Genomic DNA, 25,647 nt, shown 5'->3' with positions numbered 1-25,647 from the left:
TCCAGGAAGTCCAAATGTCATAGGTCACAAGCTCTATGTTTCTTGTTGCATAGGGATAACAGAGAACTACCTGGCTCTTTGACAAAATGTCAGAGCAAGTTTTAAAGTACACTATTCATGCAAAAACTTACATGGCCTACTTTTCTACTGTGTCAGCCCACATGGTGTGAAAGGAATAGTGTGAAGAAAATGTACATGCTATAAACAGAAAAACTGAAGAGGTGTGGGATTTTAAAGCTAAATAGAATCTAATGTATACCCAGGCAAATTCCACTACTTCTTGTTTAGCTCTGTCTTTGCTTTGCTTCATGCCATATTTCTGTGCTGCAAAGAGGGCAGTAGATCTGAGTTTGAGAGCAATCTGTCTCCTAATAAGGCCACCCAACTATGCAATTTTAAATTTAGTCTTAAAGTCATGCAGTTACTCATAATACAGTGCCTCTAGAACCTATTATACTTCAAAAGATTTGTTATTTCTGGAGAACTGAACAATTTAGTAGGGAGAGTTTTCTGCTTTGTACTAAAGACATCTACAATTAATATATAGAAAAATCTTAGAGAATTCTGAGATCTAAATCCTGGAAGATCTCCATCTCACAGAAATTGAGGTAAATACAAGGGAATGGAGCCATTTATTCAAGGTTTATAGCAATCTAAGTCATAAACTGTCATCTCTGTTCAGAGCTGGGAAACCTGCAGAGTCCCCCAAATTCCTGTGTTCTCCACATCCATATTGGTGCATTCATGAGACTGGTATTTGTCATGGTTTTGTGATTTTCGGTTATTGGTATTCTACATCATAACATCATGTAGTGGATATACCTGGTTCTCAGAAGAGAAGGACTACTACAGTCCCCACAGTACTTTTCTCCTCTGTTACCATTTCCAGCCAGAGGGAAAAGATAAAAGCTCACAGTATAAAAACTTGCAGATCACGAGACCTCATCCCTTTTTCCGCCTGACTCTCGTCTTGGCAGCACCTCACTCTCCAGCCATCTTATCGTCGGTAGTAGAGTAAGGCCTACCTTGATTTTGGGACATTCTCTCTCTCTGTATTGGATTTATCAGCTTAAATTGTAATTATATTGTATTATAGTGTGTTGTTTTGCATTCCGATATCTTATTTAGTAAATTAGTTTGTTTCTCCTCAGATTGTTGCCGCTGTCCTTTGCTCTCAGGGCCATCTCCTTACTCTTTTTCCCTTTTCCCGGGGCATGGACCCGTGGATCCCACGTCCCCTTCGTCACGGAACCGGGCCGAACGCCCGTAAACCATTGACAGTATTTCAGATCCTCCTTTGAATTCTGCATCACAAGAAAGCAGCCTCAGTTGCTTTATTTGAAGGCAAGAGCTTTTGTCCTCTAAAATGTTTTCTATCAGTATAAAAAGATGAAAGCCTGTGCTTTTCATCAGCCTGCTAGAGGCAGTGTTTTGAAGACATGAACAAATACAGAGTAAACAAAACTGAGATTATAAAATCCTGATACTTTCAGTCTGCTAACATGAGAAAATACTATTCATATACTGAAAACTGAAAACAGTTTACTTTGTTGTCAGAGGGTAATAATGATTTCTCTCTCTCTCTTTTTTTTTTCTTTTACTGTGACAAACAATAGCTACACAGTTGTGTAATGTCCATCCTTCTCTAGTTTGTACATGCATCAGATTGAACATCAAATACATGGACACAATTTGGCTCCAGGGTTTAAAAGCTTCTGGGAAAAACAAAAAAGAAAAAATCCTATGACAGCATCATCACTCCTATAGACTAAATTTTCAGAAATGTTCAGATACTAACATTGCCAAACATTTTTGTAGTGTCAAGATTATTAAAATGGGAGATGGTTCAAATGAAAATCTGCCCGTCTTTTTAAAAAGCCTAAATTGAATTGGTTACTGACCTTAAACACCTTGCCTGAAAACATCACAGAAAGAGTTTGGTCATTCTAGTCTACCTTTCTATTACTGCAGGTCTGCTAGCTATTGCATATGGGTGGTTTGTTGAGCTAATTATAACTGTGTTTACATATTAAAGTACAGCTTAATGCTTTCTAGATAAAAATACCTTAATAATTTGATGAATTAAATGCAAAGCAAACCCAAATATATTAAAAGAATGAGTTCGATGTAAATTTATTTATTTATGGAGGGCACATGAATAAGTGAATAATAGTAGGGTGTACCATGAATTTCTTTGGTCAGTTAAGGAAAACTTCTGTGAGCCAAGTCTCAGGTGTGGTGTTGCTAGCCAAGTTGCTACTCTCATGCATGTGCTTTGACACTTCGAGGTAAGTTCTCTAAAGTGTTGGGACTGCAAGCAAATGGACTACATATAGCACATTTAGCTTATTTTAGGGTGAAGTTGCTTGTGATTGGTTTAGCACTGACTTATTTTCAGATTCTGTGTGCAGATCAATAGAACTCTTTGTTTATCTGGAAGCCAGTCTCTATATTCCTTTGTTTATAACATATTATTTACTTCATTTATTTATAATGTCAGTGTCAGACCACTTAGTGTAATTGATTGTACTCTGAATAAAAAAAAAAAAAGTGGTAAAATGGAACAGTAAGGCTTGTTATTACTATAGTTTGGTAGCTACTGGAAAAAAAAAGAACATTTCTATTGTGACTAGAGCAACAAATTATTTAAATTAGTTATACTTGCTCTTAGTATGTCTTCCTTTTCAACTTGTTTGCGCCTTTTTGTATTGGGTTCTGAAGTTTCTGCAAAATTCTACATTTCTAAAACAAACAACCAGGAACCCACTACGATTTTTTCCTCTGTTTATTTTCACAGTTCATATTTGTTCACTTTTGAAAAACTGAAAAATGTCGTCACAGTGGAGGAGCCACCTACTCAGTAGTGTGAGATTCTTGTGCATTTGAAATTCACCTCAATTTCCTTGCTAGAAATTCATAGCTCTAGCATTATTTTATTTTATTTTTTCATTTTAGAAACTCTTTTGTTTCTAAACAAAAGAAAGGGAGATTATTTCTTTACAGGATCTGTGCTGTTGGCATCCTATGAATTATAATATTATATCGCTTCTTAAATGATGGACTCTCAAGATTTTGTTTTGGAAGTCATCATAAAATAAAGCTGACCATGTAAAGAAAACCCCCAAATTTAAACCCCATAATGAGCCAAATAATGTTACAGTTTACAGAAATCTGATTAGAATGGACAATCACTTTTTAAAGCTTTGTGCTGAAGGCATTAGGCTCCTCAGTTTGTTGCGTAATAAATGGACTTGGGCTTTAGCTTTGTTGTATAATGCATTAACATTTTTTTTTGAGCAGTTTTGTTGCCATTTGCTCTGATGAGATGGAGGTCTGCACAATTCAGTAGCATCAGCAGAATGCCAATGTTCATATTTTCTTTGGCAAAAAAATTGAAATGGTCCATTGCCAGAAGCAGATAAATGAGCAGCACTGACAACTATTAAAAAAAGAAAAAAAGAAAAAAGTTTATTCCTGTCCCCTTTTACGTAGAGCCAACCAGTTACTTTTTGCTGTTTATTTTCTGACTTGGTCAAAACAAGTGCTTTTCTGTAAAAATCTAAATTTTCAAAAGATAACTTATGTTCATATTCACAGGTATTTTGAATTTCCATTTAATAAGATTTGTACTTTTTGATTAGAGTATTACCAGAGAAGCAAAACATCATCTTTCCTTCCATGAATTTGGACAGGGGTGATTTGAACTGTGGGACAGGTCTGGAAGTCAGGACACTCGTGGCTCAGTGTTAGCTTCCCTGACACAAAATTGTCCTGCAGTGCAGCTTAAGTCCTTGATTGAAGAAGGTATACTCTAACATAGTCAGGCATTTTTGACCAAATATAAAAACAACTTGATAAAGCTCTCATCTTGTACAGGACTGCAACATCTAAAAGTCACAGGAGTTCTTATTTATGTTTACACTTTAATTATGCAACTCCACGTAAGGATAATGAGATCATTTACCATGAGGTACCTTTGCACTGTCACTAGGTATATACCTTTCCTCAGGTCATTTCCATAGCAACTGTGAACAGCAGTCAAGGAAAAAAAATCAGTGTCTAAATGTTATGTATATAGACCTAAGCAAAAAAAAAATAAAAAAAAAAAGGAAGGTAAGAAGATAGAATCCCAGTAGTAAAGACTTGTCTTGTCTTGTTCTGAAAAATGTTTAGTTTCTTTTGGGATAAAAGCCCTTTAAAAAAAAAATCAAAATTACAAGAAGGAGAAAGTGAGAAGAGTGAAAGAAGAATAAGAACTTCTCTCAGGAGCAGAGTAATTATAGCTCTTAACTAGGTTGCGAGACATGTGTCGTGTTTCTCTTCCAAAGCGTATTTAATTATTTACACAAAATAGAACAGACAAGAGGAAATGAGAAAGATGCAGCCCAGGTTCTCATGTTCAGAGTCTGAGATTTAGCACCCAAATCAGAATTTCCTGAATCTCATTTTAGGTAAAATAGCTCCTTCAGCATTCTTGGGCTCTTAATATTAAAAAGTCATTGTCTGAAGCTAATGGATGGGCACTTTCATGGTTCAGAGTGATCTCTGAGCTTTCATCACTCAGAACCTTCTGGATTGCAGGCACACACACAGACACACACACACACAAAAGCTGGATATTTTTCATGATCAGAGAAAAAAAGCGATCTTTTTTTCATCAAGTACATTTTTTAAAAGAACACATTCTGATACTCAGGGAACTCTAGTTATTATCACAGTATGTTTCTAGCCTTTGTTTTCTTGAAGAAATCTTTCAAAATATGAATTGAGCATAACTGAATGGCTGCATGTGTTTGTAGGAAGTCCAAAATCTTTTTATGAGAGATAGGGAATAAGGGAATGGTTAACTATATCTTTGGAATTCTGTGGCAGTTCAGGAAGAAGTTTTGGCCTGATAAGTGTTCCATTTCCACATGAGAAAATCTTTCCTTTAAAAGCATAAGAATTTTATGAAATATTACATTTTTGAAGGCCATGGAAGAACTTGATTTTTTCAGCCTTCATTCTTTTTGGCTTTAGCAGAGAGGAAGAATGGAGTTATGTTATCTTTGTGCATCCTTATCATTGTTATTCTACTTTTTTCACAGAAATATTTCAAAAAGTAACTTGATCAATAATGCATTGTTTAAATAATATAGTTTAATTTTATTATTTAATTTTTCATATAATTAATTCCATGCAGTCCTACTATGCCTGTGAAGTTATATTCTTATATTCTATATGCCTTTTGTAAGTGACAGGTGGATTTGAGAAGAAGGTGAAATAATGACTACTGTTTTTTTTTTTTTGGCAAATAAAAGGACCCTGCTTAAATTCTGTTTAATCACAGAGAAGGCTTTGTTCTGGGAAAATACGTAAAGAGCCCAGAGTTAACACAATCTAAAGAGGTGCTCTGTGTATTAAGTGGAATGGTCATTGACTTCTAACCCAGCAAGGAACTGGAGTAAAGACTAGACAGCTTGCTCAGTAAATGTGCAGCTTATACCTCCACTGTCAGTGGCAGAATGCCTTTCCCAGTGTTTCTTTGTCAGAGCAAGCAGTGTGTCATCCATTCTAACAAGGGCTTTGCTCATTCACAAAAGCCCATCCTCCTGCCTGTGTTTTGAATCGTGGAGTAGCCCTGCAGCATATTCTGGGTACTAGTGGCATCTGACTATGGCTCTTGTAGTTAAGGAAAATCTGCAGCTTTAAAATCAGGTGAATGAGCAGATATGGATGTGTGTTTGATCTTCCTCATGTTTAATATCCCTGGATCCACTGTAAGAAATCAAGCTATGAACTGAGAAACTGCTTAAGGAAGAGACAGACCTTTAGGGAATACGTCCGTGCTGCTGGCAATCATGTTAATGAATCAGTAGGTGAACATTCTTTCTGAGTCAGCAGTGTTCAGTTGCCTTGGCACGCTTTTCCATAGGTGTTTGTCATAAGATTATTTTGATCAAAGAGGGATTCTGAGGTTTTAGGCAATCAGCAAAAGGAATCTTAATTTAATGTTTGAAATTATGTTTGAAAGGTCTTTCTTCCAGTTCTGTTTGGAAGTCAGAGAGGAAGCATGTCAGCCAAGCTGTCAAGAAAAGAAATTATTGGCTGCTCTTAGAACTTGATAGTGTTTGTTCTTATGCCATGTCATCACCAGATTATAACTGTTTCTCATCTGTAGATTTGATACAAGCATTCTTTTAAGTTTCATTAGATTACATTTGATTTTTTTTTTTACTTTTGCCATTTTTTAGTCTTGTGCGTATTATGTGGTAGTGAGCTTGTTCAATGGAGGATGGAGGTCACTGGCAGAGCCCAGGGATTGTTGAGATTTAGGTTTGATGCAAAAAAAACCAAATACATAATCACGCTGATTCTCTTTCTTTTTCACCTGCTGTGTTTTCTTTCACTCTTCTCTGAAAGGGAAGTAGCAGTGTCTTCAGGGGACTGAGCATCAGGGTGGAGATTCTGGTGGTGCAGTGCTATAAGAAGAAGGAGCTGGGCTTTCAGCTGGGAGACAGAGAAACTTCTGATCCCCAGCTGCAGATTAATACCATTGTCACATGTAAGATAACTGTGTTTAAAAGATAATTTCCCCATGTCTTGCTTTCAAATTTTCTACTTTATAACAGATTTGAGAAAAGTGACCTATTTTAAAATATCTTATTTTTTGAGTACATAGAACTGACTCTATGTAGAAGATCAGTAAATCTTTGGAAGGGAAGAAAGGAGAGTGTGTGAAGAAGAAAAAAGTTTGAACTTCAGTAGTATAATTTATTAGGCCGGAATCCCAAGCAGATTCTGCTGTACTCATTCAGAGAAAAACCCTCTATCTTTCACAAAGCTTGATGTTAGATTTTGTGTAGTTCATGCAAAAACATATCATGTTTTTCTTGCATTACTTAAAAAAAGGTAAAAATCCTTAGAACTCATTACATACATACATCTTCTGCCCATTTTGTAATACTTTAAATATAAACTAAAATTGCTTGCTTATGTAAAGACTTGGAGCTGCAACAATACCTTTTAGAAATCTCTTTGCCTCATATAGGTATAACCTGATGGTTAGTCCAATTTCAGTTTTTAGTCCTTCTCAAATAAACCGTCTTGTCCTTCTAGTTCCTCAGAAAGAGAATAATATAGCCAGGCTGAAGCAAACATGCAGAAAAGGTGAAAAAGTAGTTATTCTGTGGGTGCTATTAGACTGAACAAAAACTGAGGTTGTGTGTTTATCATTCTCAGTGTTGTGTTGGTTTTTTTTGTTTTTTTTTTTTTTTATTTAATTTCTGTGGATATAACTACTCCAGAATGAGTCAGCTGTCTTAAAGTCTTAAACCTTCACTAGTAAAGCATGCAGGAAGATAGGCCATTTTCTAGCTTGCCACACTCAAAGGGAAGGCTGTAAAAAATAAGAACGCTGATGGGAGATACCCTGGGCTAGCTAAAGCCAGGTAAAGATGAAAAGAGTGGGCCTATAGGAAGGGATGACTTAGAAAAGTTATCTTTGAATTAAACTCCCTGTGTTGTGTAATAAAAACAACCAAAGCCAAGGCACATGAGGATGAAAAGTAACCTAAAGGCCCTGACATTGTGTTGCTATGAATGAGAAAAGGTCAGCTGAGGTAACTATTGGGTCTCAAGGCCAGATTAAGTAGCCAGCCCTGTATGGTTTTTAAAAACAAGGACATGTGTTGTGGTTTAAACTGGCAGATAGCTAAGTACCACACAGTTGTTGGCTATTGCACTGTAGGAGAGAGTTACACTGGAAGTTGTTTCTACAAGCTTTTAATGGTATAATTATTGATTTTATCTTCATACTATACTAAAAATGCTTGTAAGAAAAGCTTGCAGATTTAGAATTATCACCACAGAACAACATGGAAACACTCATCTGAAGAAAACAAGTTTGCTGAATAAATCAGTCTTAACACTTACAAAGAAACATCTCTTCTTTCCCTCCTATAATAATAATCATAAGCAGATTTGTTGTGTAAAAATAGGATTTTACCTTCAGCTGCTACATCATTTCTAATTTTTTTTGCATTAGATTTTCAGTGACAGTTCCAAATCATTAATTCTGTGTCATACCCTATGTACATTTCTCATCATTTGTTACTTGATGTTGAATCATAATTCCAACTATACTTACAACATAGCATCAGTATTTCCTTGACTATTACAGTATGAAAATCACCAATTCCTGTAAGAAATGGTATCAAAAGCTTCAACGCCTATCTCTGGAACACTGAAGTGTGAAGAAACCTGCGTGTAGCAGTACGGCCTTGCATCAAACTGTGAACCAAGATTTCACCTGTAGTAACCTATAATTATGCTTGTGCATATTATACAAAAGATAAAAATAAAATTTACACTCATGTATTCTAAAGGAGAAGAAATCACTTTGTTTACTTCAAAAGCCAAAAGTGGCTTGCTTAACAGAAGTGTATGCTTTTCCCTAAACCCAGATCAGCATAATCCTGAACATTTGTTTCCTTTAGATTTAGCTGCTCCAAGTGAAATTTTTAATTTTATAGTGTTATTTCATAGAGATCTGAGATCTCATGATTAATGACTGTATTAAAGAATTTATTGGCAGGATTTTCAATTCAAATTTATCTAAAACAAAAGAGCTCACATAGTTATGTTGCCATGGAAAATTGGAACTTCTGATTAGAATTATAATTTTAAATAGCCACTGGAAAACTATTATGCTGTTTTTATTTTTTATTTTCAGATAAGTTGGATTGCAGTGCTCTTATATAGAATTATCAGACAGCAGAAGTCAGTACATTGTCTAAAATTTAGCAAAGGTAGCACTACAATTTACAGTGGCTGTTTAAACTGTTGCTCTCTATAGTTTCCATTTGTATACTAATTAAAGGCAGCTTTATGTCTTTGCAAACTCTTATATAAGGCTAGGTGGTTCAACAAAACAATTTTTCAGTCTACAAAGCAGATTGGTATAAGAAATTTTTCTTGTGGGTATCAGTCAAAGCTATCAATTTCGGCAAAAGATTCAAGGACAAACAGTGCCAGAAAAAAAAGAATGTGCTAAAGTAAAAATAAAATAAATACTTGCAAAAGTATGTTTCATAACTACTCAACTACATCATCAGTTTCCCCCATCCTATTGAGAATTTCCTTGCATTGTCTAGTGTTTGATATTTCATTTAATTGCCACAAGAGGGCTACAGATACGACTGACCGTCAGCTATGCCTAATCACTGAGCAGACCATGTGAACTGAGATACAGGGAGCTCCTGCTCATACAAATCTCTGAAGGTATCATGGTCTCAGTTAAAAGGTCATGTTGCTGGTGGTTACCTATATCTAGAAGTCTGTGAATCAGCTATGGATTTTCCTAGACTTAAAGTAGAACTTGACCAATGAACACAAGGCTTCATTCATTTGCAGATATTAGCATTCAAGTTCTTTTTTTATCTATATGAATGATTTGATCATTTGTTCTTCATTTAGGTTTTTTTTTTTTTCTTGAATAAATTTCACTAGGTTTTCCGGAAGCCAAGAACTTTCCATTTCCATTGTAGCTGAGGGTTCACTGGTGGCTCTTAACTACAGTCATGCTATGAGAAACTTGTAGAGGGAAAATGAGAACTGTTACCAACATATCTCTTTTGGTCAGTGTGATGGTAAAGCCAGTCGTGCATCAACTGGAGATCAGTGTGAGTTATGCTTTTAATGTCGTAAGAAAAGTGATTTTTACTTTTGTTTATATTAATGGGGGATGATTTGGATAACTAATAGGTAATCAGGGGGAAGGACCTTTTATATTGGAGGAAATATACATGCATGTAATGCTATAAATTCAACATTTATCTCTAGAGCACCTTGTAATAGAAAGTGCTGCTATTTTTTTGACTAATTAAATTCTAAATTGGCAGATATACTATACTAAATGGTTATAGGTTATATACTAAATACTAAGTGGTTGTATGCACTTTAATTGATCATATCACCAGGCACTCTCCCAGCAAACCTAATTAACTTAAAACTACATCACACTTTTAACAGATGGGATTTTTTTCTCGTATTTTTTCCCTAATTAGAAAATCTGAGTCTTTTTCTAATTTATGGATTAAACAGAAATTTTCATTTTATTGTCAATATGTCTCTAAAAGTTGAGGAAGAAGCCACTCCGCATATAGGAAGGAAAAATTAAGCTGAAATAGGAACTAATATTCGAATGCATGAGCAGAGCAAGATGTGACAAAAATATTTAAGATTCTTCCTAAAATGAGAATCTGTGTGTATATGTGTGTGTGTAAAACGAAAGTGCATGAAGATAGTCAATCTAATGATTCTTTTTACTGCACATTGGTGACTTGTTTATTTAGAATATAATTTAATAGCTAGTAAGATCTGCTGTGAACTTTACTGTGTAATAAAGCAGATAGTGTAATTGAAAAGAAAGAGTTTGCAAGTCTTTGGGTTTCTGAGAAGGTTATAATGCGGTCCTCAACACTTCAGAGTTTAGATGTAGTGCTTTGATTGAATCAAACTCAAAACTGAGGATTGGTAAATGCTGACTCAGAAGACTTGGGTGCTTTCAAGTGTTTTCTGACTTCCCTAAAAGGTGAGGCTGGTCACTCTGATTTGGAGGTGCCTAATTCTTTCTAGAATTAGATTCTAAATCCTGTATGGCATTCAAAGTGGAAGAAATAGTAGAAATGTTTAGTTTAACTCTACTGCCTGCTGCTTCTGCATGCAAAAGAACAGGATAAATAAGCCACAAAGATGGATTTATGAGAGAGCACACTATTCAGCAAACGTATCCCTTAAGATTCATAGCAGTTAGCATGTATCCTGTTGTCAGCAGCAGGTGCTGACTAGAATTTGCACTTTGGCTGTATTCATATGGATATATCACTGCTAGCTCTTCATACTATTATGTTCCAGCAAGTATGGCTCTTTTACAGGGAGTATATTAGCTGCAAAATCTGTTCTTTATATTTGTGAATACAAGGTAAATGACAAGAACCTTCCCAGCTTCTTAGAATCCTTTTTTGAATTTTGTATTTATTATTTATTGTTGGAAGGGACAAGAAAGATTATTTTTTTTTTGTCTTTTTATTATTTCATTGCTTTAGCTATCCCTCTTCTTCACAAACTTCACCACTCATTTGCTTCCTTATCTTTGTTTAGTCTTGTAAGGTGGATCAAAACAGCCAGTGCACCATAGTTACATAATAAGATGACCTTGGAAACCTGAATGACATAGAATGGCCTCCCAAGAGCACGTGGGAATTCATATCCTTGTAGAGTAGATGGTGGAAAGAGCAGTATTCCTAATATTTTGTTCTTTTGCCTTCATTATTTCAGCTATTTATGTAAATGCCTGGGAGGCACCAGATAGGAAAGTGGAAGCAGAAAGACTGGACATGGCAACATGTTTAAGCACAGAGAAAAGTCAGTGTACAGCTCCATCCAGAGTGTGGTACTATGTCCTGCTGATGAATTTTAGATATAGTCCCACCTCTACTCCTGGTATCAGAATATAGTTGAAAACGTGTCTAAGTAGAAATTCTCTATTGATTGCTTTAAAAATACATATTTCACTTTATTTGCCTTGACAAATCATAAAGTTCTGAAGGCTGCTGGATGACTAATATGAATTGTATTATTCAACATAACTTAGTGTATTTAGTTCACTGTGATAAGTCCAAAGGGAATAGTGATAATAAATCTTAATAAGTGCTACCAAAAATGACTGGAGAGCACTCATTTTTGGAGAATGTATCTTACAGTAAACAGCTCTTACTTTATCTGTATTTATAGTAATCTAAGAGATATCAATTGCTCAGCTGTTTATATCAACCACAATGCATAATTTCTTACTACTCCTGAATTTGCCTACAACAGATAATTTCTGGATTTTGTTGTTTACATTTAGGAGACCAGTTAATGCAACATCAATTTAAACGAGCCATTATGGCTCTTTTGTGGTCTAGTCTAGCTCGTCTTACTTTTGTTATACCAGTGTGATTGCAAAGATGCTGGTGCATGTCCTAGAGTCTGCAATTGATGTTTGGATTGCAAAAGAAGGATTAAGTAGTTTCTGCCTCTGAAATATAACTTGCAGTTGTTGAGTCCTTAGGAATGTGTGTTTCCATTCCTAACTTCTATGTGTCTATAAAAGGAGTACAATTGCTTTTCATTTTTCTGGTTAAAGGAAGTTTGTTTTGGTGTTTAAAGTATGTAAATTTTCTCTCAAATTAGGCCAAAAACCTCAGGCTATTGGCATGTTACTAATGCAAACATAGAGTTCCAAAATTAGTGGATCCTTGAGTTATCCCATTATCTTTGTGGTCATTAGAAATAATTTGTATTCTCCTTAAATAATTCAAAATGTAAATGCTAATAGAACAATGTAATATATTATAAGCAGTACAATAGACCTAGGGGTGAATAATTTAACCTTAAATATTAAGAACTTCAGAAACAGATTTCTGAAGGAGCAATGTACAAATAGATTGTCATAAGATGACAAAATAAGGACTGGAGAACTAAAAAACACAAAATAAGTTATTTGTTTATTTAGATTCACCACTATCCCTGCCTCCAGAGTTTATTAAGGGCCATTTATTCTTTAAGGCTTCTATAAATGTTGTCTTAAAATAAAATAATTGAGGTAATGAATGGAAATGTAATGTGACAACCTCTAGCTCCAAGACTATTCAGTCATCTCAGAAAAGAAAACGTTATTCACCATAAAAAAAAGATAAAGTGTAATCTATTGCACTACATTTTTTTTACACTGATGACAAGAAAAGAAATGGGCTGTATTGCAGAAGCCAACAGAATAGTAAAAATGACTCTTTTGTGGCAGGGATTGGTGTACTTGCCCTCAGGGCACCCTCTAAATGGATGGTTGAGTGACTTCTGCTGTCTGCCTACTGCATAGCATATACAGCAGATCTTGTCATTCTGCCTCTCTCACACTGAAACAACCTATCTTGAAACAAACAGTGGAAAAAGCACAAAATGTATGTACTAGTTTCTTCAAAGACAACAAGTTCGACATATTATGTTTTTTTCTTCCAGAAACCTCTGTGTAGGTGTTTATCATTGGTATGCATTTACAAAACAGATGTTCTTTCAAGATGAATTCGTAGCTTTTGTAGGATTGGTAATGGACTGAAGTGCTACTTGTGGCTATACATATCAAAATGTAGTTCAAGAAGAGCACTTGTAGTATTTACACTTAGTAATTTGAGGAACACAGGCTGCTATTTAAGGGTACGTAACAGTCCAGATATTTGGTATGATGTTTCTGGTGCATTCCTTGCAGGGCTGACATCAAGAAAGTGTTCCTACTATAGAATCTTTAAATTACTCATTACTGTGTATGTAATAATTATCTCTCTTCTCTCTAATGTAAACAGCCTTTCCATACTTCTTCAGTAATACTAGGACAGTAGTTCAGTGCAGCTGTAGGAGAAACAGTGCCACCCCTTGGATCATCATCATTGTCTTCCTTTTGTTATTTAGGCCGAGCCTTGGAAAGTGTGCTGAGCCCCACTGTTGTTATCATGGGTTCATTCTAATAGTGTTTGTAGAATGCCTATACTTTCTCTGCAACTTAATTGTGTTACTGTACACTTATAAAATGTCCTTCATTTTTTTTTATTTCTTCTTTTCTTTTAGTTCCTGTGATTGTTCTTAATAAGGATTAATAAAGTATCTCAACAGAGCAGTCAAAGCTCTTCTGGGGCATCTTAGTAGTAGTGGAGAGTGAAACTCATTTTAGCTTTCTTTAAGTGTATATTTTTTCTGCAGTTTCTCTGATTTCTGCTTAAAATAGGCATTGTACACTTTTGTTGAACTCTAGCAGGATTATTTTATTTTTTAATGAAAGATATAAGAATATGCAGCAACTATTCCATGTTTATTCACCCTTTCTTTTAAACAGACCTATGTTTATTTTTAACTCAGTGCTTTAAGTACTTAGTGTAGCTGCTAGCATATGACTTCATGTTTCTCAGTCTTAAACAAACAGTAATTTATTATAAATTAAAAGATTCTTTCCTTCCAGTGAGAAGCTATAATAGATGTGTAGCAATTGAAGTGTTGTGCCAAATGCATTGGAATAATAAGCAGAGCCAGCAATCTTCTCCCCATGGCCTACTTAACAAGTGAGGCAATAATTCACATGCATACCCGCTTTTTTCTTCCCGTAGGTTCTAGTTACTGTGGGTTTGGGATATCAGTCTGTCTAGATTTGTATTTCTCTTCAAAGATATTAAGTTCTCAAAAATAGACATTGGCTCCCAAGAAAATCTTGGAAGGACGTGAATTTAAAAACCGTCTCCTTGGGTCTAAATAACCTGGTTGCATTCAGCATTTTTAGGTGGGAACACAGCTAAAAACTTTTGCACTTGAGAATCTATCAAATGGATTTATTTATCATGGAAGGGTATTATTATTTTTTTTATTTTGATGTAACTTTAACCTGATTGATTTAGGCCTTACTTTTCCCCACACACTTGGCACGTTCAGATTCATCTTGATGTCTCACTTAGCAAAGGCAAAGTATGTTTCTCTGTTAGTGGGATAAAAATGAAGCTTCAGATTCCATTTTCTACTGAGGCACTGTGATTCTGGGGGGCATTATGAACTGTAATGCCAGGTATGTGTGCTGGAATAACAAAAGGGGAAAAAAACTTTCATCTATAATCGGGTATAAACTACAGTAGGGGAATGGTGTAGTTGTTTTGTACTATGACACTGGAGTAGCATGGGAATCTGGAGTTTCTTACAAAATATTCTTTAGGTATTTGCATTTTAATGCCAGTAATATGAAATGTCACAGGACATTTAAATTACTTAAGCATCTTGGGAGAATATATAGCTGGGATCTATAAAACATTTTTTAAGCACCATAATGATGATTAGTAAGAGACTTGATATAATGAAAATGCAATGCTGGTATAAAATAATGCTGGTTTTGTTCCAGAGATCTCCTTTGGCTAATAGGCAGTGACTGAATATTGTGACCTATGACTTGCTAAGTGAGATAGAAAATCAAAGTCCAGCTTTACTTGTATAGTTTGCAGAACTTGACAGAGTGAGAACAGTCATAGAATCCCAAAAAGATTCCAAATTTAGTTTCTTAAATTTCATTTTCATCATTAAATGAGATCATTTTAACATTCTTTAGGTCAAAACTGCGGTTTTAGGGTGAATCTGTTGTTTGGAAGTTTTTTTTATTGTCATTGTTTAGGAGATACTTATATTTAGTAATGTCTATAATGGTACTCTTATTTTAAAAGTTATTCCACGAAGCATAGATCAAAAATCACCATTACATACTTCAAAGCTGATAATATTTGATAACTGTGTTTAAAATAAGTTTGGGCCAAAAATATAAGCAGTGTACTCCCAGGAGCTACAGCAATTTGGTTAACAATATTTTTTTTAAAGATATAAAGATCTCACTTGAAATGTTTTGAGAATAAACAATTCTAGAGCTAGATGGTAGAGTAAATATGATTCAGGCCCAAACTCTCTGATCATGTCTGGCATAGAATACTGTGGAGGTGGGAGGAATGGGGAGTTAAATTCAGTTTAATTCTCAGGATCTTAATTCTTAGAAAAGTAAGATTTGGGATCATTGCAAATCAGAATTTTCTGTATATTGTCAGATGACAATCAACAAACTCTATTCACCATATTAATATCTTATCAGATATTGTGATATGGTTTCAATGATTTATTTCACCTTAAAATACCTGTTTCTGATCAATCTGATCAATAATGTAGTTTAATGAAAGAACATTAAAACTGTAGGTATTAAAACTTAGACATTTAGGTAGTCTTTGAGAACTAATTTCTGTGTTCATTAGCCAAATGAAGACTAATAATTTCCAGTGAAAGCTTCTAGGTCTGAAGCCTTTATTGGATGAACAAATCTTTGTTTCATTACCCATCTGCTGCTTGAACAGTTGAGATTGTCAACAAAAGTAGTAATTGTGGTGATAATGCACATTAGTGGTGAAATTCATGGAGATGAATAAATCTGCTCAGTCAGAACTGGAATGACACTGTTAGTTCATTTAGCAAATATGATTGTTTAGATTATGTGTTTTTTAACCATTTCTGACCTAAGAAGTTGTATTTTAACTGAGAGTGTGAGAAGCTGCATGTCCCCTTACTAGAACTTTGGACTATCCAGTCCTGAGCTATCTATTCTCTAGGTTTATTTTAAGGGATGTTACTTCTAAGCAGCTACTTGAGATGTGCCTGCCAAAAGACTAAAGGACATTTTGTTTTGTAGACCAGCAAATCAGATAAAAGTTTCAGGAGACATAATTTTCCATCTGTTTCCCATCCTTAGTGCACGGACACAGATCTTTTCTGATTTCTTCCAGAAGAACCATGGTATAGCACATAAAAATTGTTTAATTGTATCTGTGTTTTCAGGTTCCAAATTACTCTGGGGATGGCATTGTTCAAGAGACATAAACCTAGATTTATGATACCAGACATCTAAATTATGTTGGGTACAGAAACTTTGTGTAGTTCATGATTCTTCAAGCCAAAACTAGGGTGCATATATTTCAGTTATGCTGTTCTACTTCAGGTAGGATGTGAAACTAAATGTTCCCATGCTGCTGGAGAATTTCTGGGAGCCAGTAGTCTAGGTAATTGTATTGGCTTTACGTTTGGAGAAAATAAAGTTAGAGACAGACGGAGATGGGATTAATCCAGTTTTTTCTGTATTTGCCAGAAGACCAGTTTCTACATTGTTAATAAGGACTGGATGCCATACCTAACAAAATCATTTTCAAAAAATTCAACAGATTTAAAGCAGGGATAATGGGTCTACAGAGTGCTCTGGTTGTGTATCTTTTGTATCAGGACAAGCTGCATCATGCTGTTATTTTAAACCTATTTAAAAATTAATTGTTGTCTTAGTGGACACGATTGCAAAACAAATATATATTTTTATATAGCTTTGCACTTAACCCGTGGATTTCACAACCATGTATATAAATAAAAATCAGGGTAATCTAAGAGCAATGTCATGGCTCTTAGTTTACCCACTACTGAGTGGGAGCTTCTTACTGTAGTCCTGAAGGCCAGTTCTGTAAAAGCTATACTGTGACTTGAATGCCATGTGGTGGGATTGCTCGCCATTTGAAATTAAAGAATATCATCTATATCATCTATTTGTATCCTGGATTTCTCCGAGCTGAGCTTCAACTTGTTTGTGGCTACTTTTCAATGCAAGAAAGCATTCTGTGATAATATATCCTGTTTGAAATTCAAGTAGGATTAGTTTTCATAAAGAAAGTGACGGCTGAAATACAAATAATGTTATTTTATGATTTATTCTCCTTTTCTATGTGTACGTTGGTGTGTAGAAGGATAAATGTTTCATTCTAACACTCTTAATAATTGTTCTTTTCTTTTGTAGGTTGTCTTAGTCTTCGCTCTTAGTATTGGTGCTCTTGTAATATACTTCATAGATTCATCAAAGTGAGTATTCTTGTACATTTTTCCCCCCTCCTTTCTTACAGCAATTACGCGTCTTTAAATTGCTTCATTCATCTACTTCAACTCTGCGTCGGTCTCATTGCCTGAGTGTGAAGAACCTTGTAATACTGCATGGTCTACCAAATAACTCAAGGATGGGAAAAAGATCTTATGTAAACTGGATTGAACATATTCACATTGGATCTGTAGAAAGCATAAGCAGAAAAACTGTGCTTCTGTGTGTTGAGATAATACCTACTGTTGCAAAATTATATTTTTATGTTCATTGGGCATATGTAGAATCTTTCAAGTTCAGGATTCCAATAATAAACTTAGTGGAAGTTATATCTTATATCTGTGAATAAAATTAGCTTGCTGGAGGAAAAAAAAAAAAAAGTAGTATTTCAGGATACTGACAGAAATGCTTCTGCACAGAACAAAAAGCTTCTGAATGAAGCATGAGCATTGTTTCTTGCTTTCAGATTTTCACCTCCTGAGTTTAAAAGATATCTCCCAAGATAAGGTGAACAGTAAAAATCTGCAAAGCATCTGAATATGTTTTAAATTGTGTGGTCACACACCAAAGTAATCATACAGTGTTGTGGTTTTAGCCAGGAAATAAGAAGTTTCATCCTGACCTGAAAAGAGATGTTTCGATATGAAACAATGTAACTAGGAGTATCCTTCCTTTGGTCCCATTCACGGTCCACCCTTGTTTTAAGATCAAGCTTGACACCTGCACTGGAGGAATGGACAAAACAGTAGTCCAACACAGAAGAAACCTGTGACTTAATAGAATATTACTCTGTTGAATTCAAGTATTTTGGGAGGATGATATTCCGAAGTATAAATAGCATTTCAAAACTCTTGGACTTTTTTTCTAAACTACTATTTGCTTTTTTTATAAGCTACTTTTAGGCTTACCTTTACTGCATCAGTTAAGCCATACCTTTGTAATCTAGATATGCTAAGCATAACACAAGAAAGTTAGAGATTTTTGTGGAGAGGAACCAAGTTCTGGAAAAATCCAAGTTCTTTCTTGAGATTCCTTGAAGTATGGACAATGCTTCTTCCTCCTTAGTAGAATGTTCTTAATTTTAGCAATTTTTTCTTTAATATGTCACCACTGAAGCATGTAAGCTTGTCTGAGGATGTTTTTAAAACACAGTGCTAAAACTTCAGGGTGCCCTACATATTCCCTACATATTCATGTCAAAACTGTCAAACAGAACAGATTATTTTAGATCCCTAAGTGTATCATTAGTAAAAGTAATTCCTTTTAGGATCTAGTCAAGAGTGAAATGATGAAGGTGAGAAGAGAGGAAGACTTGCAATCTCCTTTATAAAATAATTGGGAAAGTGGAGAATATGTCTTAGCCTGTGCAGAATCTAGTGTGCGCACTGGTCAGTGACATATATGACTGTGTGATTCCTCTTGACAGTGCTTTCTCTAGCTGTTGCTTTCAGCCTGTGCCATGGATGCTTAGCCATCAATTGATCTCACACGTAGAGTGACAAAAATCAACTTTTCCATACAGAGATGAAGAGTACTAGTATAAGTATTTGTCCAGAATAAAATGACAGAGGCTTATTTGTCCTAATCTGCCAGTAGTTTTGTAGACACAGTGGACAGCTCTGTCCTTGAAGAAATGCTACGTGACTTCATACATACAATAAATGGCATCAAGAAAGATGGGAACAGCTTACAACACCATTTTCTTGGATGGTGAAGGAAAGGGAAAGAGTGGAGACTCCACTGGGTTTGTGTCAAAACTTGTCATGATTAGTTCTGGTGAAAGACACTGAGAAATTCAGTAAGGCCAGTCCTGAATATATTATCTGTGTTTCCCTCAACTAAAGTAATGGCATAGGGAAGGTAACTGCAGGCAAAACAAATTTCTTTACAGATGAGAGGAGTATAAACTCCATGCCTTTATTTCCTGCATGGCACTGGCTTAAATCATTGTCTCTTAGTACCACAAGATGTATGTAGAACATTTTTTCCATGCTAGTAACTAATGGAATATTTCAGTCCTTAAAAATGGAAAATCATTTAGAAGAGAAATTACTATCTTGGCATCCCTTGCAATTAAATCTTGTCACTTCCTGATAGGAAATGTTTCATTTATTACTAACAAAAAACCTCCTTCCTTCCTTTATTTGTAGCATTTCGTTCATGAAATACTGTTTCCTTGGACAGTGGTGTTTTTCAATACTGGCAATAGCAGTGAAACATGAAAAAAATTGCCAGAGAGATTCTATAAATATCACCTACAAAATTATTTTAATTTTTGGATAATAACAAAAGCATTGACATTTTATTTTTAGGGATTAGTTCACTCTAATGTCTGTCTTCCATTTTTACTTTCAATAAAGGGCCATTCAAAAAAAAATATTCAGAAGATTTTTGATTAGGAAAGTGATTTACTTCTGTGCAAGATAGCATCATGTGTCCTAACTATGGTTCATTTCCAATCTGTGTTTCCTTTAAAATTGTTTATCATTTAATTCTTCAAGGTAAGAAAATAATGGAAACATACTTGAATCTTGAGAGGAAAACTGACAGTCTTCGGTTGGTTCTCTAGTTTGGTGGCTGTGCTGCAGTAGAACGGAGAGCATATTGTCTGCAAATACTTTTTCATTTTCCACACATTTTTATAAGTAGTTTTCACAACTTCCTTCCTTCCCATGTCCAGTTCTGTTTATTCTTCTGCTTCTAAAAGGTGGTTTAACACATGCACTTGGAATTACTCCTCTGAGTTTTATTGACATTAGCAATAAGGATGAATCACCTCTTTTGTCATCCTGACATCTGAATTTCATACTGCACTGGTGACTTAAATAGAGTGGAAAATAAAATTTGTTTGCTATGATCATCTTTAGGCATGGACAGTAAAAGCACTAGCAAAGACCTTCTTAATTTTCCACTAAACTGGTAACTCAGCGCTCCCTGTTTTCTTTTTCTTGCAATGGCAGTAGCATGAAAACTGTTTATGAACTGAATATTCTTTGCTGTGCTTCTGATTTCTCTTCTGGGGTGAAATACAATGCAGTACACAACCATAGATATGAGCTGTGTTTTTCAGGTGCAGAAATGTAATATTTTTGCCAAGCAGCTTGCTTTCTAATTACTGCACTGTCTCTTGAAGTCTACCTCATTTACTGGATTTCTTTCCCCTAACATCCAGCATCCATATGAGAGTGATAGAGCTGATCAATGATGAGGTGAAAACATGTCTCACAACTTACTTTATATGTTGCGCTCACCTGTGTTTTTCAGTTTAGGTTGGTTTTTTTTTTTTTTTTTTTTTTTTGGTGTTCATATTTTCAAAAGCATCAGTGTAGTTATTGGTGAATAGCTATTTTTTTCCAGTACTGTGCCACATACTATACTTGGTTAGAATTGTACATAAAAGTGCCATCTGGCAATGAGTGTAAAACAGCTGGATCTAAGAATAACAGTGGCATTGTGAATGCGCAGATTTACACAAATATTCACACAAGCATATAGGATCACAAGCTAGTTCTTAACTGCTGCTTTCTTAATCAAACAGATTTATCTGTTCATACATGGAAAATAATAAAAAAAACTTTTAGACAACTCTATTTTTTTAATATTTTGCTTTTCTTGGTATATCTGAGAAGATTTTGGAAGTACTTGCTCTTTTTGAATACTGATTCTGTAAATTCCTTTTTGTGTAGGTCTGATGCCTTTTGTCGAAGTATACCATAAGGAAAATGTGTCTCTTCTAGACTTTCCTTAAAATTTCCCAAGTTTCTAAAAAAAAATATCCTAGATATCCTCATGATCTCCAAATTGCTGTCATCAATTTTGTGACTGAAAGGAGAATGCATAATTTTAGGTACCACAAATTCTAGTTTGGTTGATGCTGGTCATCCTCTACTCTGTGGAAGTGAGCTTGATACATTTGGGATTGTATTGATTATGAACTAAACATTGAAGAGAATGTGATGTAAAACAGTTTTACTTGATCAGATGAATTATATTTAGAGCCCTGTTCTAGGATATGGCTTATTGAGGTAGTGTTTTTTGACAAGGAGTTGCAAAGTTAATTTCAAACATTAATCATACAATATTATAAGGAAATAGAAAAACAAATTGAAGCTACTTTGTCATGTCTACTGCTTAACTGCTGACATTCTGCTTAGAGTGTCATTATCCATTCTTTGGTATGGTTTTTATTATTTATACATAAAAAAAAATCCACATAAATATTTGGCTGTTAAAAATGCTCTGTCAGTGACTCATTACTTGCACTACTGTGTTCTGTTCTATGAGTTTTAGAAAGAATTCATTCCTTTATTGACTTTCAGTGTCCCCTGTGGTATCTTGCAGTTCATTTTTTGGCTTGCTTTTGTTATTCAAAGTGAAGCAAGTCTTTGTCATCTACTTTGTAACAACAGTAGATGGAAACCAACCTGTCAGAGATGCTATGTTAGAAATTTCTTACCAAAAAAAGCAAAATGATAAGTCAAGTTTCTTGTTTTTGGAGATTCACTTTGGGCTTTTTGCATGGAAAAAGATTAGGAAGAATGAGTTGGAAATAAGTCTTCTGAGGAATTTGCTGTATGGCTGCACAGAGAAGAGTGACATTAGCAAAACAACTAAATTTTCTTGGCTTGTTTTACTAGCAGAATAATTTATTTTTCTGTGTGCCATTTTATTTCAAGTCCTTATTAATTTAGATTTTCTGTGGGAATGTTTGAGGATAAATTATGATTTTGTACCATGTTTGGCTTTGCTTTCTTCGCTACTGTTGCCATTTTGTCTTGTGAAAGATGTTTAATTTTGTGCAGCAAAATATTATACAGAAATGTGACAAACCTGATGAGGATTATGCATTTAAATGTGCAGACACATTTGCTCTCTACTCAGGAGGATTCATGTATCATTTGTTTAGACTGTGTTACGCCTCTTACAAATATGTCTGAGGTATGAATTTTAACTCAATAGATGGTAAACCTGTATAAATGCCACAAAAAAAATTAGTTTTAGATATCGATCTCATATTTTCATTAAAAGCCAGTCAGCTTTTCCACATCATCTAGACTAATCAGCAGAACATTTTGATGACTTGCTCAGTTTCATGACCCTTAGTGAAAAAGCAATTGAAATTTCAATTGTAATTTAGGCAATAGAGTAGTTATATCAGAACTTCCAGTGAATCCCAATGGCCTGACTTGTAATAATTAAAGCTACTCAGAAAGGCAGCTCCCACAGTAAGTTCAGGTTTTGGATCTTTGATTTAATTTCACAAAATATTCTAATACATTTTATCATAAGCTTCACGATACAATTTGGTTCATTTTTTTTCATGATGCATGAATTAAATTCTGGGATCTAGTTCAAGGAAGTGTTGTTAGACGGTATTTACCATTGTTCAAATAGTTTTAATTACAGTGGTCTGTATCTTGGCAAATAGGTTACAACAGTATTATTCTCTTCATCATGAGAATCCTTCAGAAATAATAGTCTCATACGGAGCATTTAAATCCCCTGTATTATCCTGCAGCCAGTCTCATTCACAATTTTGGTTTTTGTTCATCCTAATTTTGTTAATACTTCAGCAACTTCTGACAGTTACTTTGCGAGATGGTGCATTCTGTCCAATGCTGAGGTAAATCTAGGTGGATTTGTTCTCTCTACCTTTCCTCAACAGTAATAAGAAAATAAAAATAAAAAAATAAAAACAGGGACAAATAGAAAGGAGTTAATTCTTGAATACAGCTCGTACAGCTCTTAGTGTTATTAACTGATAAGTAGTCAAACTTAGTTATAGGTCTTAATTTAGAATGTAAAAGCTAGCTTAGATCTGTAAATGGATCTCTCTCAGATCATTAACTTTCAAATAATCTAGTCTTTACTGTTATTACAAAATTACAATGTCAGCTGTTCCTATTGCTGATTCTTCACAAATAACAGAATGTATAATTTGTAAGGACTCTAGACACTTTGAGCACTGAATAAGATTTTCGGAAGTAAGTATGGGCAGACAAAGCTAATTTTATCTTCACTGAGTTTGTAGTAGATAGCTGACTGTAAATCATTGTTGGTTTAATCAAAAAGCAATTTTCAGAGGAAAGCCTTATTTGTTGCAGTGAACATAAATTTTTCTCGTTTCTCTGTATAGTTTCATAGGGAAATATCCATAGGTAAGATTCAGTGGTCACTGTTGCATTCATAATGCTAAACTTGAAGGAAGGTGGGTATGAAATGTAGTGCAGTGACTCTACAGAACAGGTGAAAGCTGATGGTCTTTGTTAGGTACAGATGATGATAACTAAGAGAGAAATCCAGTAGCAACAGTGATGTGATTATTTTAAGGCAAAAAGCAAAAGCAGCAAGCCGCAATGAGAGGAAATAAAAACTGAACAAACAGTTATTCTTCATGTGATCGTAAGTATTGAGCTGTCAGCTGCAGGGTCACATCGCAAGAAGCATTATCTGTGAAGTTTTTAGATTTCATAAATGGTAGCTTTTGAAATCTCACATGAATTGAGGTGTGAGAAGTGACTGAAGAAATTTCAAAAGCAGTTGCACAATTACCAGTGTTAAAACAAATAGTGCATGAGAAGATATAAAATGTAATAGTTCTGTTTGATTTTGTTTTTATAGGATTGGATATGACTGTATGTTTCCTAGATTTATTGGTAGATCTTTGTTTCTTGTGATACAGCAACCAATCATTACAGGCATTTTCTTAAACTGTTCAAAATATCAAATATAAGTAAACATACATGTGGAATTTAGATGCATGTTTTCTGTGTTATCCGTCTCACAGCTTATACATACTAAAATTTGGAAAACACTACCTGAATATTTTCTAATGTTATTCAGCTAGATTATTAATATAAATATAGTTATTCTTTCATATTGTTTATCATATTGAGGAAGTAACATTAGAACACAGTTATTTTCAGTAGATGTACATAATTGCTAGGTAGGAAATATGCAAACATCCTGTTTTCTCAAAACAGAACAATCCAATTGAGTTTCTATTGATCAGTACCAGTAGTTTGTGCTTCTTTAACAGTCAAAATTAATTGTTGCATATAAGTCAAATGATAAATATTTTGGATAGTTTTTAGATAAAATACCCCCCAAAAAGTTTCTTTCTGTAAGAATCGGCAAAAGAAGCTTTTGGGAAATTTTTGGTTGCTGTTTTTTACTTTTTGGTGTTACTTAGAAATTCTTATTTATCATGATACATAGTCTTAATGATGGGATAAAAGTGGTAGGTGTTATAAAACTGTATTCAAATTTCTGAAAACCTTCTAAAAATAAAAATGGAATAAATAAACTTAAGCATAAATCATAGCTGTTTTCTACATGCAATCCTGGAAACAAGCTATTATCATCTTCTATTTGGTTTATTTTCAGCAGTTTACTAACCAGTTTATATTTCAAGATATAAGATTATTTTAGGTGTCTTGTAGCTGATCTGAAGTGTTTAGACTGAAAGGGACCTTGAGAGATTGCTTAGTACAACCACCTTCTTCAAACAGGGTTAGGCCTCGTCCAGTTGACTTTTGAATCTCCATCCCAAGATGAAGACTCTGCGGTCTGCGCAACCTGTTCCAGTGTTTGATCACTCTTATGTTAGTTGGAATTTTATGTATTTCAGTTACGATCATTTTCTCTTGTCCTGTCATTGAGCACCAGAATCTGGATCTTTACTCCTGAATGAGACTCCATCAGTTATTTATACACACTGATAAAATGCTGCTGAGCCTTCTTATCTCCAAACTAAACAGTCCCAGCATTCTCAGGCTCTCCTTATATGACAGATATCGTAGTCCTTTAATCATTTTGTGGCCCTTCGCTGCTTTCACTTCAGTTTGTCTGTCTTTCCTGTTCGCTGCACAGACCCAAACCTCCAGATTTGGCCTCAACAATACTTAGCAGTGGGAAAGATCACGTCCCTCAATATGCTGATGATACATTCCCTAATGTAGCCCAGGATGCTGCTGACCTTTAACACAAGAGCACACTGCTGACTCATGTTGATCTTGTCTACTGGGACCCCACGATCCTTTTCTGCAGAGTTGCTTTACATCTGTAGCCAGATACATAAGGAATGACTGAAGTTCAGGACAGTCATTTTGTTATTCCAAATATAAGCCAGTAATTTTAAATAACAAAACTTCATA

The 25,647-nt window shown here is 34.8% G+C and overlaps 1 protein-coding gene across 8 annotated transcripts in view; it reads left to right on the top strand.

Annotated features, from left to right (window-relative positions):
* KCNMA1 (potassium calcium-activated channel subfamily M alpha 1) overlaps nucleotides 1-25,647 on the top strand; it is a 454,315-nt gene that overhangs the window by 200,734 nt on the left and 227,934 nt on the right. For all 8 annotated transcript variants that reach the window (XM_021398811.1, XM_021398812.1, XM_021398807.1 and 5 more), the window contains one exon: nucleotides 17,417-17,478. In XM_021398811.1, the coding sequence (XP_021254486.1) occupies nucleotides 17,417-17,478 (62 nt within the window). The remainder of the gene's footprint in view (nucleotides 1-17,416; nucleotides 17,479-25,647) is intronic.

The sequence above is a fragment of the Numida meleagris genome, chromosome 5 (assembly GCF_002078875.1).
Source record: "Numida meleagris isolate 19003 breed g44 Domestic line chromosome 5, NumMel1.0, whole genome shotgun sequence".
Classification (NCBI taxonomy): domain Eukaryota; kingdom Metazoa; phylum Chordata; class Aves; order Galliformes; family Numididae; genus Numida; species Numida meleagris.
This window is presented reverse-complemented; position numbering and strand designations above follow the sequence as displayed.